At 44.1% G+C, this 20,559-nt stretch overlaps 1 protein-coding gene across 1 annotated transcript in view; it reads right to left on the bottom strand.

Annotated features, from left to right (window-relative positions):
• The window catches only part of LOC143962518 (NACHT, LRR and PYD domains-containing protein 3-like), a 306,735-nt gene that overhangs the window by 212,325 nt on the left and 73,851 nt on the right, over nucleotides 1-20,559 (bottom strand). Inside the window, exon 6 of the mRNA XM_077471793.1 lies at nucleotides 16,841-17,011. Coding sequence (XP_077327919.1) covers nucleotides 16,841-17,011 — 171 coding nt within the window. The remainder of the gene's footprint in view (nucleotides 1-16,840; nucleotides 17,012-20,559) is intronic.

Below are 20,559 nucleotides of genomic sequence, written 5' to 3'. Positions count from 1 at the left end.
TTGCCAGGTTTGGGTAGGGTCACGACCATGGCAGTAAGAATTTCCTTCGGGAAGGAGGCGGATTTGACTGCCAGATTGAATGTTTGGGACAGTGTAGGGGCTAAGATGTCTTTGAATCATTTGTAGTATTCCCCAGTGAAGCCATCTGGGCCTGGGGATTTGGAGCAAGGAAGCCTATTTATTACTGATATAATCTCATCGACCGTGAAAGGCGAATTTAGTTCTGAGAGTTGTTGATGTGATATAGACGGGAGGGTCAGGTCGTCTAGGAATGCTTGAATTAAAGTAGGGGAGGGTTGGTTGATGTTCGGATCTTCCTTGAGGTTGTAAAGATCTCGATAGTACGTACTAAAGGCGTCGGCTATGGATTGCGGTTTAAGGAGTTTTTCTTTCTTTTTTTTTTTTTTTTTTTTTTTTTTAGTTTTCAAAAAGCTTTATTGAAAATAAGAAATGGAGTACAGAGTAGGGCATGAGAGAAAAAGAAATAAAATAGAAGAAAACATACAAAAGGGATTACAGACATATCCCAGGTAAGCTACAACGTCAATATGCCACAGTGACAAGGAGCATAATATTCATATAAGTGCTTATAATTAAAGGTACATTCCAGTTCCCCAATCCAGTTCCCTATGTAGAAAGGGAGCTGCAGGGGGGAGGAAGGGGGAGGAGGAAGCGAGAAGAGGTAGAGGAAAGCAAGAAAGGTGGATGGCAGCAGAGAAGTAGAGTTAGTACATAGTTAGTAAACATTGTTGTCTGTCATCGTGTCAATCACATCACAGTGGGTTTAGGTTATTCTAGGAGAGTGTAATTCAGTAAGGGTACTTCAGTATGGAGGTTAGCACCGGGGGGGAAGATTACAATTTAATCAGGTGCAGGGTTTAGCTCTAGGGTCAGAGAGCCAGGGCTTCCAGTAGGTATGGAATTTACCCAGGGACATTTGCGATTTTGCAAAAAGGTGTTCCATCAGCAGGTGTTCATTTAAAATAATAATGACATTGCTGATAGTGGGAACAACGGGTTGCTTCCATTGGCGGGTTATAGCTAGCCGAGCTGCTATGAGAATTTGTGTAACAATAGGTCGGAAGGATGGAGGCCAGGTCAAGATGTCAAGACCAAATAAGGCCATCTGCGGGGTGATGACACGCGACAAGCCAGTTAATCCATTAATGAAGTTGGTGATGTCCGTCCAAAAATTTTTTATGAAGGGACATCCCCACCAAATATGAAGTAAATGTCCGTCTGCATTGCAATTTCTCCAACATTTGCTGGAGTGAGTAGGGAAAATGCGGGCGAGTTTTATGCCCCGTACACACGAGAGGACTTATGTCCGACAGACTTCCAAAGGAGTTCCGCCGGAGTTCCGCCGGAGTTCCGCCAGAGTTCTGACAGACTTTTCGGCCGAACGGACTTGGCCACACACGATCACACTAAACTCCGACGGATTCGAACGTGATGACGTACGACCCGACTCGAATAAGGAAGTTCATAGCCAGTAGCCAATAGCTGCCCTAGCGTCGGTTTTAGTCCGTCGGAGTAGCATACACACGAGCGGATTTTTCGAAGGGGACTGGGTCCGGCGGAGTTCCGTCGGGAAAATTTGAAGCATGCTTCATTTCTAAAGTCCGTCAGACTTTTGCGAAGCTAAAGTCCGTTGCAGCCCACACACGATCGGATAGTCTGACGGACTCGGTCTGACGGACTTTGGATGTTGAAAAGTCCGCTCGTGTGTACGGGGCTTTATAGGCGTATGATACCAATTGTACAGGATTTTAAGGACAGTTTCTCGGTGGGATATATTCCTTGAATATCTGGTTGTTAGGTGGATTGCTCGATACCAATCTGCTGATGGAAGATGAAAGTTCAATTTGGCCTCCCAGTGGGAAATAGCCGGAGGGTTGGCGGGTTGAGACTGCTGGACCAGAAGGGTATAAAAGCAGGAGATGCCTCGGATTTTGATGTTGGGCGAGGAAAGAAGCTGTATGATGGACTTGGTGGAGGTGCAGGTGGACGTTGGTATGGAGGCGAGAATGTGACGTACTCTCAGGTACATGTAGAAGTCTTTGTGAGGAAGAGAGAATCTGCTTGTGAGCTGTTGAAAGGAGAGGAGCTGGGAGGCCTGAAATAGGTCTCCTATAGTCCGAATGCCATGCGTTATCCATCTTTGTACAGGTAAATCTGGGGAGAGGAAGGAAATCGCTGCGAAGGGTAGCTGGTGAAGAGCATAAGGGTGAATTCCCCCTGCGTATTGTAGCAGGGATTTCCAATTGGTCAGAGTTGCGTTCAAAGTGGGTAGAGAGGATTTATTGGGGTGATAGCCCAACCATACAGCAGCCAGAAGGTGTGAAGGCTCTTGTATAAGGTCTGTTGCTTCAATGAGAGTCCAAGGTAGTAGTGAAGACATATTCCAGAGTGTCCTGGATTGGTCGAGCAATGTTGCTTTATAGTACAGTTTAAGGTTGGGCACTCCCATGCTAGCAGTCTTCGTCGGTGTGTAGAGCGAGGAGGCTTTAACTCGTGGTTTGCGGCCTGACCATATGAATTTGTTAATCAGTCGTTGTAGACCAGCTATGTCAGATTGAAGCATTGGTATCGGCAAAGTTCTGAACATATAAAGAATATGTGGTAATAGGAACATTTTAGTAAGAGCTATTTTGCCTGTCCATGAGGTCTCTACCTGTAGGAGCGAAGTAGTAAGATCTTGTAGTTTCTGGGTGAGCCCAGCTAAGTTAGTACGCAGTAGTAGAGAGGCGGAGGTCAGCTGAATGCCCAAGTAGGTCAGAGAGGAGTTGGGAGCCCAGGAAAACGGGGATATCGAGGAGATATTGAGTTTGAGCTGCGGGGGCAAAGTAATCCCTAGCATGGCAGATTTAGAGTGGTTAATTTGTATAGGGAGATAAGGCTGAATTGCTGTAAAAGATCACATAGCGGGGGCAGAGAGCACAGGGGATCAGTGAGCCAAATGAAGATGTCGTCGGCGTATAGCCCAATTTTGTGTGCAGTGGGACCTATCTGTAGACCGGCTATGCTTGGGTGTGTTCTAATTGCTTGCGCTAGTGGTTCAATGACCAGCGCGAAAATGAGTGGGGAGAGGGGGCAGCCCTGACGGGTCCCATTTGTGATGGGGAATGGGGAAGACAATAGTCCCGATGTTAAAACTCTTGCACTTTGGGAGGAGTATAGGCCTAGGATGGCTTGTTTGAAGGAGCCATGGATGCCAAATTTTTGTAGGACAAGGTCTAGGTAGAGCCAGCTAACCCGATCGAATGCCTTCTCTGCATCAAGAGAAATCAGCAGAGAAGGCACTCGGCGGTGCTCCGCCCAATGTATCATGTCTATGAACCTGCGGGTGCCATCTGAGGCTTGTCGTAGGGGAATAAAGCCCACCTGGTCAGGGTGTATCAGGTTGGGGATAAATGATGCTAGACGGGAGGCTAGTAATTTGGCATATAGTTTTGTGTCCGTGTTCAGGAGCGAGATGGGGCGATAACTCGCTGGATCATGGGAGGGTTTACCGGGTTTGTGGATGGTGGTTATAGTTGCTTCAAGGGATTCTGATGGGATCTGTCCGGTGGATAGGAAGCTATTAAAAGTATTACAAAGGTGGGGTGAAATTTGATCCCTATAAGTTTTGTAGTATTCATTAATGAAACCATCTGGACCAGGGGCTTTATGCAAGGGAAGCTCGTTGATCGCTTTAAGAATTTCCAGGTGAGAGAATGGTTTGGCTAGATCTTCAAGTTGGGAGGGGGTTATCGAGGGGAGTTGTAGGGGGGTAAGGAATGTCTGGATCAATTGTGCGGAGGGCTGCGGTTCAGAAGTAGATTGAGAGAGGTTGTACAGTTTGGAGTAGAAGGTTCCGAATTCATTCGCAATGTCTTTGGGATTGGACAATTTGTGGCCCTGCTGATTTAGTAGGAATGGGATTTTATTCTGAGCTGCTTTTTTCTTGTATTGTTGGGCTAAGTGTTTCCCCGCTCTGTTGCCTTGAGAGTACCAGGTTAAACAAAGCCGTCTGAGATAGAAGTCATGACTTCTTTGAAGGAGCGAACTTAGTTCATTCCTCAGAGAGCTAAGGTTGCCTGCATTTACCGTGGTAGGTTGTTGTTTGTTTACTTTTTCAAGAGTTTGGATGCATTGCAGTAGGGCATTGATCGCAAGTGACTTTTTTCTTTTCCTGGGCTCCCAGCTTGAGGAAAATACCCCGAATGACTGCCTTGTGCGCGTTCCAAAGAGTGGCTGAATTGGAGACAGAGCCTTCATTAGAGGTAAAGTAAGAGGTTATTTAGGACCCAATCTGTTCCTTGATCTCTTTTACATTGAGTAATGCTGCGTTCAGACGCCAGATTGTGTGTCTAGAGGTAGGGGGCGACAGGGAGATGGAAATAGAGATTGGCGCATGGTCCGACCAGGTGATAAGACCAATAGTTGCTTTGTTAATTTTTTGTAGCAGGATCTTAGAGACCAGGAACATATCGATCCGAGAATAAGATCTTTGTGTATGGGAATAGAAGGAGTAGTCCCTCTCTGTACCATGCAGACATCGCCATGGGTCATGAAGGTCCTCTTTGGAAACTAAGGATGACAGTGCGGAGGATGATTTACGGTTTGGGTTGGAAGAGTCTACTTGGTGGTCTAAGATTTCTTTTAAATCTCCACAGAGAACAATTTCATCCTTTGGGTAAGGTTGAAGCTTGAGAATAAGTGTTTTAAGGAAGGATTTCTGGTGGGTATTAGGTGCATATACGTTAACAATGACCAGTGGTTGGTCGTTGAATGTAGCCAACAGAATGAGGAATCTGCCCCCAGGGTCGACTTCTACGTGCCTCAGGGCAAAAGCCACCGAAGAGCGAACCGCAATCATCACCCCCCTCGTTTTAGTTTCAGCGCGGGCATGGAAATAGTGGGGGAATAATCTGGGAGTGCACTTGGGGGAATTAGATTCTGAGAAGTGGGTCTCCTGTACGCATAATATACCTGCTTTCTGATTTAGAGCTTCACGACATAGGAGAGATCTTTTAAAAGGGCTATTGAGGCCCTTAGCATTAAGGGATACAATCGTGAGCAGCATTTCAGAGGGGTGGTAAGGTTAAATAGCGATCGTCTGCACAGTACCAGGGGGGGGCAGTCTCGAGGAGCAAGAGGAGAGGGGGAGCAAAGAGTAAGAGAGGGGAGAGAGGAAATAGGAGGGGGGGGACGGGCGAAGAGAGTGGGGGGGGGGGAAATAAGCGTTGCACGAGTTATTGCAATATACAGTAGTGAATAGGCAGTAAGCTGGATCAGAGCGGGCAAAACGGGCCCGATCTGAGCCAGCGGAGTTAAAGCTATGAAAGCAAAGCAGTAATAAAATGACGTATCTTATATAGGAGAATCAGGTAGAACTGCAAAATATGCAAAAAATAGAAACCAATAAATGTGCTTAGCACATCAACAATTGTGGAGCGTGGAAGGAACAAAACATCTGCTTCCACTCCTCCACACCATGACAAAAACTGTAAAACTTATTATAAGTAAGGAACCATCTATAAAGAGTAAGAACAGTTAACAAGTAATAGAGTGCTGCGTGTTACAGGCAAGTGACTTGCAGTTAGGCCAGAGCGTGGGGCTCCTACAGATTAGCAATCTTTGAGGATGGCCTTACAGGTGGAGTGCGGAGAGGCGCCTGAGTTATCAGGCCCCAGTTAAGAAGCTGCTTGAGGCCCTCCTTAGGCGATAACATAGCAACTTGTTGATTGCGATGAGAGACAATGAGTTTAACAGGGTATCCCCATTTGTAGGGAATTTTTTGTTCGTTGAGAACAGAGGTAACTGAGGAGAAGGCCCTGCGGGCTTGGGAAATAGAGACACTCCATGGAAGGGGTCTGGAAGCGAGCGCAGGGCCCTAGCTGCTCGCATGATCTCCTCCTTGACATGGAAAAAATGCACCCTGGCTAGGATGTCTCTGGGGACAGAGTCTGGGAGGTGCTGCGGTTTGTGGATCCTGTGTGCTCTGTCTATAAGCATGTCTTGTGTCGTCAGCGTAGGCACTAGTTTGCGGAACATTTGATGTAAATAAGGCACGATTTCTGAGGCTGCAAGCGATTCAGATACCCCCCTCACCTTAATATTGTTCCTCCTCGAGCGGTCCTCGAGGTCCGCGATTTTAAGACGGAGCTGGGTGACCATGGCAGCTTGCTCATCCTGTACATTCACCATACTATTGTAAGCTTAAGTGGCTTCTGACAGATGTTGTTCTATGCGGTCAGTGCGTTGCTCTAGTGAGGTGACTTTTTCCTGCATATGGTTGAGAGAAATTTTTAAGTCTCTGTGCAGCTCAGTTTGTAGGGACAGCAGCATTGCTTTAAGTGAGTGTTCAGAGGCTGGATTGTCTGAGGTGGGATACTCAGCAAGGGACTGTGTAGCTGGGTTGTCAGGGCCTGTGGTACTACAGGTCCCAGCGCCATGCTGCTTCTTAGTGGGAGGCTGTTTGTCAGGGGAGAGTGATGGAAACTCTGCTAGCCTCTTACCTCTGTCCCCAGGGGAGATGGAGTGCTCTGTGGTCTGATCCATCCCTTCTTCCAGGGCCTGGAACGATGGAGGAGCTTCCACAGGGCTGCCATGAGGGAGCCTCAGGTTTCCCGGGTCCCGGTCGGCGCCATTTTGAGAGTCCTGCTGCGAGGGCCTCATATAGAAATCGAGGAGTCTGCGGGGTCCTTTGAGCTTGCCCTTCTTCTTGGACATAATCCGGAGACTTTCCAGTGTGTGTCGGTTCGGGCAGTGGGAGACGGCTATTATCGCTGTAGTGTGGTGTGGAGGAGCGGAGCCGAGCGTTCAAGCGGCCATCTCTCTCAGCGGCCAGGCCACGCCCCCCGTTTAAGGAGTTTTTCATTGGTGTGGGGATGGTGCAGAAATGGGATTTTCGTTTTGTTTCTGTGTCCTTTGACCTTTAGTGACATTGCTTTACCTGCCTTATTACCTGTGGTGTATGAAGTGGCCTTGAGTATTTTATAAAAATGTTCATGTCCTTCTAGGAGAAGGGACCTCAATTAATTTTGTAATGTGAATATTTTAGATTGTAGGAACTGGGAGGGATTTGTTTTATTTAGGGATTCATTGGTGGCAATATCAGCTGCGAGTTTGTCTAGTCTCTGGGTTCTTTGTTTTTTGGCTTTAGCACCCATTTGAAGGAACACCCCTCTCATAACTGCTTTGTGGGCATTCCACACCACCACCGGGTCAGATACTGAGGATTGATTGATTAAGAAGTATTCTTCCAATTGTTGCTTGATAGGAGTGGAATATTGTGGTGTGTTAAGGAGATAGTTGTTTACTCTCCATATGAAGGAATCAGGGTGATGCGAATCATCAGAGATAGTGAGGCTAATGGGGGCATGGTCTGGCCAGGTGGTGGTGTGGATGCTGGAACCCAAGGTCTTCTGAAGTAAACGTTTGTCAGCCAAAAACAGATCAATACGTGAGTAGGTGTTGTGACGCGGCGAGAAAAATGTAAAGTCCCGCTCGCTCGCATGACAACACCTCCACACGTCATACAAATCATTGGATGCAATAAAAGACTCTAAAGGAGATGCATATCTTTTAGACCCTGCTGTGGAGTCCATTGTGCTGTTTGGGACTAGATTCAAGTCCCCGCAGAGCATTAAGTGACCCTGTTGGACTTTCCTCGCACTTCGCAGTGTCTTCCTAAGAAAGTTCATTTGGCCTTGGTTTGGGGCGTAAATGGTAACAAGGGTGTAAGGTACATTGTTGATGATTGTACAGTTCGAAATAATATAACGGCCTTCCGGGTCAGCAAGATATTTCTGCAATGTAAACAGGACAGTGTTCTTGATGGCTATTAGGACTTGGCGTTTCTTCTGAGAGAAGGAGGAGTGGAAGACATGTGGGAATAGCCTGTGCTGGCATTTAGGGGATGCGCCTAAAGCAAAGTGGGTTTCCTGGACACATAGTACATCGCAGTTATGGGCAAGTGCTGATTTCCATAGCGAGTTACGTTTCACAGGGTGGTTGAGCCCTTTTGCGTTGAGGGAAAGGATGGTGAGTCCCATGGTGTGCTGGGAGGTTGTGTGGTAGCAGAAAAAGTACTTACAGTTGACGATTGCAACTAATCAGATGTCAGGAGACCAGCTGGTGCAGATGTACTGGGTGTGGACAGTACTCGGAAGTCCAGGCGAGAAGATAAAATACGATGCTACAGATACAAGGAAAAGACAAGTTAGGATTTGCGGTAGACAGTTTGTCTTGGGGGGAGACTGTGTGTGCCTGAAACTCTTGGAGGTCCAGGTATGGCAGAAGCCGTGAACTGAAAAGAGAAAACAAAAAAACAAAACAAATGACACACAAGTATGTCAGTGGTTAACCGCTCATTTGAGCAACTGACTAAGTTAGGGGAAAAAGTTCAACAGGTAGGTATGTAATCGCAGATCAAGACCGAACTAAAACAGTCGCTTATCTTTGTAATATGGGCTGATCACTCAACGGTGGGTGTTTTTGTGTTTCTCACGGTTAAGTCCAAAGGTAAATAGATTGGGTTTCCCGTTAGGATCCAGTTGAGGTTGTGGAGGATCTGGTAGGATTCCCCAAGCATTGAGGAGCTTCAAGCCCCCCTCCAAAGTGGAGATAGTATGCGGTATATCATTGTAGGTGGCCAAGATGGTCGCTGGGTGGCACCATTTGTAAGTGATCTTGTGGTTGTTCAAGGCCTTAGTTATGGTTTTTAATTGCCTCCGCATTTGTAGCGTATACTGAGAGAGGTCACCGTGCAGTTGGATATTGGAGTACGGTGCAGGGAGTGGTGATAGCTCTCTAGCCTTTAGAAGTATTTGTTCTTTCGCCTGAAAGAAGTGGACCCGAAAAAGCACGTCTCGGGGTACATCCGCTTCAAGATGGCGGGGTTTTAGTATTCTGTGTATACGATCAATAGTGAGCTCAATTGGGGAAAGCTCAGGAAGTATGCTAGAAAACATTGTGGTCGCAAAGTTGTGGAGTTCTTTGGGCTGGATGGACTCTGGGATCCCGCGTATTTTGACGTTATTTCGTCTGGAGCGGTCCTCGAGGTCCGCGATTTTAGCTTTGATCCAGAGAGACTCATCTCTTTGTTCGGAATATGCGTCTACTAATTCATTGACCGTGTCAGTACATTCTCCCATTTTGTTTTCCATGAACTGCATTCTATTGTCCATGTGTTTCATTTCCAAGGAGAATCTATTGATCAGGGACGATAAATTGGTCATAAGGGAAGATTGTAAGGATAGAAGCATATCCTTCATTGTTGTATCCAGCACAGGTTGCCCTGTGGTCGGGAATTGTGCTATTGAGGATTGTAAAGCAGAAATAGCAGAGTCATTATGGAGGCCTGTACTCACTGTGTCTGAGGCCTGGTTGTTGGGATCCATCTGCATCTTAGATTTCACCGGGCTCTGGGAAGCCGGAGTGGAGGGAGACGTGTCAGGGGGGTAGGATAACAGCATATCAGCTTGTATTTCCCGTGGATGAGCATCCAGGAGATCCGTGTAGCTCAAGGAGTTTTGCGCTGTGCCGGCGGTGCCATCTTGGGCCTTGCGGCGGGGCTGGAAGGAAAAGGACTCCAGTCTTATCAGGCCTCTTTCCTGGAACCGCTTGCGGGACATCGTTGTGGCGGAGGCTCGGGAGAAGCGAGCGAGGCTCTGTAGGGCTATTTGCGGCAGTACGATCGCCCGGTAGTCGCTGATTGTCTGGTCTGGGTAGCGGAGCTCTCTGCTCAGGCGTCCATCTCCATGCGCGAGCAAGCCACGCCCCCCAAACTCATGTATTTTATGCAACATGTGGACTAGTAAAGAGGAAGTTATCCTCCGCCAATGTGCGTTTCCGTAATCATGTGATTTAACCATTTGTGCATTAGCAACAATGCGCACCAGCAACTGTGCATCCCAGCAGTTGTGCATTTGGCTAGCTTGAAAGCAAACACCTGCATGAGGATCCTATGGAGGTTTTTTAGCCTGATAATCAAGCATCTTTATGCAGTCAAGCCTCTTTTTTTTTTTTTTTAAACACAAAACATGTCCAAACATGCATTTTGTATACACATGATCATGTATCTTTATATAACCTATTTGCTTAAGCAGCAACCTTGCGTTTCAGCAGCAACTGTGTAATCTAGCACTGTGAGATCCAGCCACTGTGTATTTCAGCATCTGTGCTTTTTAAGTAACTATGTGACCTTAGTAAATGTGTAATTCAGCATTCATCTGTGTGTTTAGCAACAGCACACATTAGCATCTGTATGTATTTAGCAACTGTGCGATTTTAGTCTGTAAGCAAGCACCTGCTCAACTGCAGTTGGACCTATACTTATACCTATAGGATACCAAGCACATATGCAGTATGCTTAAACCTTCCAAAGATGTATTATAACAACAAGCAATTCAAAACTGCAGGCACGTATATTATGCTGTTCCTGCCCTCAAGCAGACAATGACACTTTTAAAGTGAACTGCTAATTACATGCCCCAGCATATAATCGTGACTTGTCTGTACCTGTTCCCAAGCTGGCACTCACACACTCATGGCCCACTGTTCTGTCTCCAATTCCGTCCGACCTGTCAGCACAAGGTAATGGCTGCCCTTCTTCCTGCCTACAACAATAAGCTAGGAGCAAATCTGCGCCCTCTAGAGGCTGGGGAAAAAACAGCAGCCTGCCTGAGCCAGAGTACAAGCATGATCGTGGCCACCGGGAAACAGACAGTCAGAACGCTCTTAATAGAGACACTGCAAACAAATGCTGACTCACCATTCCCCACTGCAGGGCACTGCTGGAATATCACAGCAACCTAATCTTCACCCATCACGGTGGGTTGGTGTCATGCCAGACCTTCAAGGACAAAGTCCCCTCTGTACGTAAGGTCCACTGCTTTGGGCCATGTATAGCACCCTGCCAGAGCAAACCTGTGGTATAGCAATGTGACCAAGGTGCTGGATCTCAGGGCCCAGCTCTCCTAAGAGAAGCGTTACAGGCAAAACCTTGTTCTTCGGTATCGAGGCACCGGGAACCATCCACTTTAGCTTTTGTTTTTGCTCTTTGAATGGATCCGATAGCGTAGCCCCTGACCATGTTCAGGTCATCTAAGGAGCACTCATTAACCGTGACCTAACACCTTAGACACTGGCGAAAAAACTGAGATATTCCATGTAGGGGAGGGGTCATATAGGGAGCAAACTTCCTGTCTAATTTATTACACCAGTGTCCAGCACCTGAAGGTGAGATATAACCCACTTAGTAATTACTATGAGCCTCTGTGTCCTGTGATGTACGATAAAGAAAAACTAGTAAGCCACATCCTCACAGCTGCATGCTGTCTTATCGCCCTAAACTGGAAATAACACCCCCCCCCCACTCCTGAGACCTTATACGCCAGAATTAAAGATGTGGAGCTGATGGAGAAGAGGACGGCCAGAATGCAAGACAGGCTGGATGCCCATGACAAGGTATGGGAGCTGTGGCACCTTCGGGAGGACCCACCATGACCAGGTAAATGAGCTGCTACAATGACCTCTTCCTTCTTTTTCTATCCCTCTCTTTCTCCTCCACTTTGAGTACTCCTGTGACTCTCACTCTCTTATATAGGATGCTACACATCATTACATGACATTAAAATGCATATACAACAATTTGTGTTTGACTGTTGCTATCTTAGGACATACTGAAAGAAAATTTGAGTATATGTCTTAAAAATTAATGCATGATACAATTTGTACATTTTCATTCTAAGTATTCCTGTACTGCAAATGCTAATAATAAAATGTTATTTGGAAAAAAAAGTTAGCTAAGTTTGTAAGGATACTGTCTGATAATGGAGGAGGAATGTTCAACCCTGACAGTACACATTTTGTTCCATAAAGAGAGCATAAAACTAATACATAACAACATCAATTTTTTATGGGGGGCAATAGGATGGGGTAATTTGAAGGGGGCAGTATAATGGGGAAATTTGATAAGGCAGCTTTGATGGGGCAATTATGATGGGGCAGTATTATGGGGCAATTTTGATGGGGGCAATAGGATGGGGCAGTATTGATGGTGGCAGAATAATGAGTCAATATGTTGGGGCAATTTTGATGGTGGCAGTATGATAGGAAAATTTTGATAGAGCAATTTTGATGGGGCGGTATAATGGGGCAATTTTGATGGGGCAATATGATGGGACAGTTTTGAAGGGGCAATATGATGGGACAGTTTTAATGGGGGGAAGTTGATGGGACAATAGGGTAGGGCAATTTTGGTGGTGGCAGTATAACGGGACAATATGGATTGGAAAATATAATGGGGCAATTTTGATGGGACAATATAATGGGGCAATTTTGATTGGGCAATTTGATAGGGCAGTTTTGATTGGGCAGTTTTGATGGGGCAAATTTTATTGGGGCAGTATAATGGGGCCAGTATGATGGGGTAATTTTGATGGGGGAAATAGGATGGGGCCGTTTTTATGGGGCAATATGATGGGGAATTTTTTATGGGGGCAATTTGATGAGGCAGTTTTGATGGGACAATTTTGGTGGTGGCAGAATAATGGGGGCAATTTTGATGGGGGCAATATAATGGGGAAAATTTGATGAGGTAGTTTTGATGGGGCAATTTTTTTTTTTTTTATTGTTTATTTCTTTATTTGACATATTACAAGTTATAACAGACCAAGTTACAATATCAGTTTTATATTTTACAGTTTTGTTTCCTTATACCGCTAATACATCATATTCTCGTTTTCCTATTTATTTCAATTGATCCGTGCAAAACAACTTTTTATATTTTTCTCTTATTCTTACTTGCCACTATCATATATACTACCTAACCATCCTTTAGACACAAGTATTTACAAACATACACACAGACATAAACACAAAAAAAAACCAAAAAATAAATAAATAAATAAAAAAATATAAAAAACACACGCACTCTCCGGGCGAAAAATCCATAGCGTAGTTTCCATAGTGAGTTATATATCACAAGCTGACAAAGGAGGAGAATGTTTATACCCACATCTTCCTTTGAATACTGCTTTTACTGTCCCACTCAAACAGAAAAAGAAAAACTATACTAACCACTCAATACAGACTCCCCCATTACCAATGAGGGTGGAGCTACCCGTGGATCCGATATCCATCGTTTCCATATTTTAATCCAGTTATTGGATTCTCCCCTATTGCAACCAATTTGTTGTTCTTTCAAGATGTTTTCATTTACCTGAAGACGCCAGTCCTCAAGTAAAGGTGCATTCGAAGATATCCACCTTAGAGCAATTAACTTACGTGCAATAAACAATAGTCTGGTAACTAATATCATCACCTCCCTGGGAAAGAAACCTTCCTCGTCCAAATATCCTAGTAGACATGTCATAGGGGTCCTGTCGATATGCGTATTACATGTAGCATTGATTGTATTAACCACCTCTCGCCAATATCTAGCCACTTTTGGACAATTCCACATCATGTGTATTAAATCCGCTGGAGACTTTTGACATCTAGGACACTCTGGAGAATCGCGTCTGCCCCACTTAAATAATTTAACTGGTGTTCTATATACCCTATATATTATAAATAGTTGCGTCAGGCAATGAGCCGGTGATAATGATACTAGGGGTACCCTTCTCAAAATTATTTGCCAGTTTTCATCTGAGATGTCCCCTATGTCTCTCTCCCAGCCTGTTCTACCCGGGCTGACAACTTTATCCTGATATAGTCTCATCAATTGACCATATAAAGACGAGATCAAGCCCTTTTTTTCCTCCCCCCTTGCTAATGATGTTATAAGTGGGGTAGGTTTTATCACTATCTTTTCCCTTCTAAACTGAGTTTGAATCGCATGCCGTAATTGTAAATATTTATAGAAGTGACTAGAAGGCAGTTGAAAGGATTCTTGCAGGTCCTGAAAGGAGCGCAGAACGTTATGTGTAAACATCTGTTCTATATATTGAAGCCCCTTAGAGTGCCAGCTTTCGAATCCCTCCAATTTATATAGTTCTTTGTATTGCTTATTCCCCCAAAGCGGGGAGTATTTTGAGACTCCTTCAAATTTCATTATACTCCTCATTTCCTTCCAGACTCTATTCATAAGTGTCGTTGTTAGACCCCTACCGGTGTTACCCAGGGCTCCGGATTCCAACTGAGCCACAAGATTATATCGAAAACTGTTATTTAACAGTAAAACCTGTATGGGGTCTTCCCAATTACTTTCCCCCCAGCCTGCAAAATGCTGAAGCTGGGAGGCTATGAAGTAGAGTCTTGGCTGTGGTACCGCTAATCCACCCCAATCCCTTGCCCTCTGGAGAATTGATAACTTAATTCTCGGGGTTTTTCCTTTCCACAATAGCCTACGAAATATTGATTCTGTTTTTTTGAACCATTTTAAAGTTATCCATATCGGTGAATTATGGAGTATATATAACAATTGAGGGGTCCAGATCATTTTTATGAGATTTGCACGGCCTACCACCGATAATGGCAATTTGGTCCACGCCATGCTCTTAAGTTGAAATTTATTATTTATTGATGGGGCAATTTTGATGAGGGCAATCTGATCGGGCAATTTTGATGAGAGCAATAGGATGGGGCAATTTTGATGAGGGCAATATGATGGGGCAATTTTGATGAGGGCAATAGGATGGGGCAATCTTGATGGTGGCAGTAGGATGGGGTATTTTGATGGGGGCAGTAGGATGGGGCAATTTTAATGGTGGCAGTAGGATGGGGCAATATGATGGGGCAATTTTGATGGGGGCAATATGATTGGGCAGTTTTTATGGGGCAATAGTATGGGGCAATTTTGGTGGTGGCAGTATAATGCGGAAACTTTGATTGGGATAATTTGATGGGGCAGCTTCTGCAAAAGGTATTTGCTTTTTAAACAATGCTAATTGTAAATGATATCCCTCTTTCTGTGCAGATGTTTTATATATATAAAGGGGAGGGTAGGGTTCCATAGCTAAGGGGCGGGACCTTCCTCTGACACTGCTGTTGCTATGGAAACCCAACCTACAACCTATTACACAGCTCATGCTGCTCTGAGCATGTGTGAGATCTGGAGGTGCATGCTGGGTAACCATGGAATACAGGAAGAGATACAGTCTGGCTTCAGATGCCCACACATGAGATGGCGGCGGCCTGCTGGGACTTACAAAAGTAAAAAAAATGCTGCAAAAACACAAAGCGGCCCTTGAATTACAGCGTACCTTTACTAGAATACATGAATCATGAGTATTATAGGGGGAGATTTATCTACAAAGTAACATTTCTCCCGCAGCATGGCTTTATATATACACAAGTGCCTTAAAAGCCCCCCTTAGGGGTATTTGTTTCTAACAAGTTTTTGGATGTGGCACTACTGAGAGGAAATCCTCACCGACTCCATTTCTACAATTACCGGGATAAAGTTGTTAGTTTTCTGTATAAAGTGTATTAATAGCAATTCATTATTCTGCAGCACATTGTTCCAGCACTGAGGTTGTGGTAGTAGCAGACATATATTCTATGTAGTATTTGCTTTGTATTATCATTTTTGTTGTGTAATTATTATTTGGAAGTATCAGGATCAGGTGGTTAGGTGGTTTGTTACATAGTTACACAGCCGTATAGTAACACTGGGGTTGTGGTAACACTTACCTCTGTCTGCAGGTAGGTTGTCTGTCTGTGTAATATAGAGCAGAGCTACACTAGTTTGTTATTTAGTGTATAAAATATGTACAAAGATAAAGAATGACAGAAAATACAACAAAGACAAAAGGACAGACACAGTCTGGCTGTGAGAATAAAAGAGAAATAAACTTTTTCTGAGGATTATCCTGTGACAGGAACATGTCAGGAACATCCGCTATTCACCGGTTAGACCGGCACCATGGGAATCACCCCGTCCATATCTCAGGATCCTCAATTTATGGATGTGGGTGGAGTTTAGCCATCAGCCAATGAACCCTGGAGGGTGTTCCCTGCCCAGCCCACAAGCCGGCCCTGTGTTCTGAAGGAACCAGAGATAAATGGACCATGAATGGTTCTGATGGATGAGGATTGGATTTCCAACACTGGCATGTCAGTCTGATCCCAACAAGACCAATCAGTGCTTGTCTGGTGTGATCAGACCCCATAGAACCATTCTGGGGGTTTCTCCTGGATTCTATCCTCACTACACATACAATGTTATATGTACATGTACCCCAACATGTCTACAATCAGGGGCAATTATTTCCATCTCTCTGCAACTCATATTTTATTTTGTATGAGAGATAAAATAGATTCCTCTACAGGGTCTTCTCCCTGTATCGGCCTTGTCCCCTGCTGGGCTTGTAGATGAAATGACTAGGACTTCTCTTTGAGGCTCAGTGAGGTGACACTTTTATATCTACAAGGATGGGGGATTTTATTGGCATCTAGGGGTCACTTCTGGTCTAGAGACTCGCTCTATCCTTCCAGATTCTAATTGAGGACCATCTGTCTATGATTGGTCACTGAATGAAGAGAATACGGAGTCCTGTGCGTCTTCTGGTCTGTTTTAGGTCTAAAATTCAATCCAAAATTCAGGCTGAAATCAGACTTTAAGTGGTGAATGGAGATGCACCGGACCCCCTGCTGTGAGCTGCTGTGACCTCCTGTGTGACCCCAGTCAATGTCTAATCTCTGATAGTCAGTGGAGGGGGGAGGGGATGAAAGCCAATAACAGCGATTGACCTGAAGGACTATGATGGGAACTCCCAGTGTAACCGGCCAATCAGAAGTCTGTCTTTGTATAAATTTCCTCTAGGTGACATGTCTGGATCCCTCACATAGAAGATTTATACCAGAATCCTGCAGAATATTATATCATTTATAGGATAATTCTCACCCCAGAGTCTGCAGAGTACAGCCAGGATGTCTGAGACCCTCGCATAGAAGTTTTATTCCAGAGTCTTCCAGATTATTCTCTGATAAATCCAGTGTGGTGAGGGATCGATTATTGATAAGAATGGATCGGAGATCATCACAGTCAGAGGAAGTCACACCACAATCTACCAACCTGTAGAGACAATCCAGACACAAGATATTATATTATAAGATGAATATGAGGAATTATTCCCATTTAGTGAAAAGTAACATAACATCACTAGAGCGGAATATCAGGATATACAGAATGTTATACAGAGGAAAGATCTTGCTATTAGGGAATCTGATAAAAGTAAAGGTGTTGTAGTACTTATGTCTACACAGTATAAAGAGGGGGCGCTGTGACCGCTTAGTCACCCCCTTATGTACTCGGTTATTAAGCAGGACCTCACACAGTGTCTCATACAGAGACTACTGAAATTGATAGATAAAGGAAAGGATCTGGGGGTTTATGAAATAAAACAGCAGAATGTCTGATGGTGGATACCCCAGTGACCCCAATATTCCATTATTCCATCACCATCATCATTTACATTATTTACATTGTTGTCCTATTGGAGCTCATTTTTTAACGACCTTGTTAAATCTTTTTAAAAATAAAATTATTTTTGAATTACTTATACATTGTTGATTCGATCCACTAAGGCCGCGTACACACGGGCGGACTGTTCGCCCAACTTAGTCCGCTGAACAGTGTTTCAGCGGACAGTCCGCTCGTGTGTGGGCTTCAGCGGACTGTTTCAGCGGACAGTTTGACGAACAAAGTCTTACGGAATTTCCGTAAGACAGTCCGTTCAAACTTGGTTTTGTCCGTCCAAACTTGGTTTCAGCGGACAGTCCGCTCGTGTGTAGGCAAGTTGGACGGACTAAGTATCGCGCATGCTCAGAAAGGGTTTACACGGCCGAAGGTTGCATTGCAGTGTATAGGACGTCATATTTCTAGTCCCGTCGTACGTGCTGTACACGTCATCACGCACATTTTCAGCGGACTGTTCGTTCATCGTGTGTGGTCAAGTCCGTTCATGCTAATTTTGGACGGACTGTCTGTCGGATTGTTTGACGAACTAAGTTGGGCCCGTGTGTACGCGGCCTAACTCTGCTGCCTAAAAATCCAATTGTTGGGGGAGCATTTCCCATTTTCCATATTTTCAGGGTGAGCAGCACTCTCTAACCTGTACTGGTATGTGTCTTTCCCTTGTTGTAATATTCCATCACCTTCCTAAAGTCCACCAATCAGGAGTTCCCATTGAAGATCACCGGGTTATGGCAGGAATAGGATCCCTTATAGAGAATGTAGGGGGGAGGGGTGGATATACATTTCCAGCCTTTAGCGCTGAAACTTCTGGGATATATTAGAGATACAAGTACTATATTGGTGGATATTCCACATTTACAATGGGATTCTATATTCACATGGGGGGCACTTCACATTAAAGCACTTTATTCTTCCATCCCCCATTCTTTAGTATCTCCAGCAATCAGATATTATCTCCATAGATATAGATCACATACTAGGATGTTACAGGAATTATTACAGAGGATGTAAAGGATGAAGTTTTTTTACCTTAACTACTTCAGCCCCGGAAGGATTTACCCCCTTAATGACCAGAGCACTTTTTACAATTTGGCATTGCGCTGCTTTATCTGGTCATGTAACGCTGTACACAAAGCAAATGTGCGTCCTTTTTTCCTACAAATAGAGCTTTATTTTGGTGGTATTTTATCACCTCTGGGATTTTAATTTTTTTGCAATATAAATGAAAAAAAGATTGAAAATGTTGAAAAAAATATATTTCTACGTTTTGTTATAAAAAAAATCCAATAAACATAATTTTAGTCATACATTTAGGCAAAAATGTGTTCAGCCACATGTCTCAGCTAAATAAAGCGTATATTTGTTGGTTTGCACAAAAGTTATAGTGTCTACAAACTAGGGTACATTTACTGGAATTTACGCAGCTTTTAGTTTATGACTGACTATCTCATTTCATGAGGTGCTAAAATGACAGGGCAGTACAAACCCCCCAAATTACCCCATTGTGGAAAGTAGACACCCCAAGCTATCTGCTGAGAGGCATGGGGAGTATTTTGCAGATCCCACTTTTTGTCACAAAGTTTTGAAAATGTAAAAAAAATAGAAAATCTATTCTGTTAAAGACTGTACATTTATGTATCCATACATTGAGATTCTGTATGGACTTTTTATGTCTGTTTATATGTTGTTTTTACAAATCTTTTGAATAAATATTTTTTTTATGATAAGAATAAAAAAAATTTTGCATTAAAAGTCCCACTGTACCTGAGGTACTGTTATTCCTTTATTTAGGGATTTTACTTAATTTTTTTTCTAGATTTCCTTTTCTTTCTTAATTTTCCCAAACAAATGAGATCTGCAAAATACTCACCATGCCTATCAGCAAATATCTTGGGGTGTCTACTTTCCAAAATGGGGCCCGGCTTGTCTCACTCTGCTCCAGCCTGCTGCTGATCTTGCATCACCCAGCTCACCGGATCACTGACCTACATCTGCCAACCGCATTCCTGTCTTCCCTGGTGATCCATCATCCACCCATCTGTGCCAGCTACCACAGATCTCACAGGCACTCTTACCTCGCTGTGCTCTCAAGGCTACTGTCCCAACTCCAGTGGCTCCTGAGCCAGGGCTGTAAGAGAGGTCTCCTCCTACAAGTCAGGCTGTATGATAAGGTACGTAACAGTATCAAACAGCCATGTCTGAGCCTGCAGGAGGAACCTCACCAGTGATGGAGATTTGTCAGTACCTCACAGCTCTCACACAGGCCATGAAATCCTTACAGGAGGGTTACGTTAAGCTGAAAGAACGGGCACAGAATTTAACAGTTCCTACTAATGCAGCTTCTGCATCCTCTGCTGCACCTACACAGACTGTCTCCACTCCCTCAGCGGTGATGCCACAACCCCAACCCAGAGTCCCCACTCCAGAGAGATTTGCAGAGGAGCAAACTAAATTCCGGGCCTTCCGCAACGCATGTCAGCTTTATTTTGCTTTGTAACCGCAAACTTTTTCATTAAAATCCACCAAGGTGGGATTTTTTTTTTAAACCAAGAAAAGGTTTATTGTGCAAAAATAGTCAGGTGCATAACTATTGCAGCAATATAAATCAGGTGTAGTCATTATAATTAGTATTATCATTATAATACAGCTTCTAGGTATAAACAGTTGTATAAAATCAACTAACTGTACAAATATATTATTATTGATTTTGGTGGTGCTGCATAAATTGACAACAACATTTACCATTGAACTTGTATTATGGAAACTATTGTAAAGCATTGAACCTGTAACGGTAGATAGGTAAGAGGGAGAACAAATATATCATCCGTTTCAAGGCACATAGGGCGAGAATCGAACATTACCCTCAATACATGTTGTTATTGATATTGGGATTCACCATGGTTCCATCAAGAGTAATTGCTATAAAAGTTAAACATTATTACCGGCATTTGGAATCTGTCTTCTAATCTGCCAAATTACATTTGTAACAGTCCAACTTTGACCAACTGGGTTGGACCTAGTCCTTGTTAAGGATAAGCCAAACACTCCCCGGTTCGGTTCGTATCCAGAAAATGCGAACAGACCGAACGTTTGTGCAAACTCTCGAACACGGTTAAAGTCTATGGGACTTGAATGTGAGAAATCCA

Source organism: Lithobates pipiens, unplaced genomic scaffold (genome assembly GCF_037356315.1).
Source record: "Lithobates pipiens isolate NorthernLeopardFrog02 unplaced genomic scaffold, aLitPip1_a1.2 Scaffold_8, whole genome shotgun sequence".
Classification (NCBI taxonomy): Eukaryota; Metazoa; Chordata; class Amphibia; order Anura; family Ranidae; genus Lithobates; species Lithobates pipiens.
Note: the sequence above shows the minus strand (reverse complement) of the source record. Positions and strands in the feature narration are given on the sequence as shown.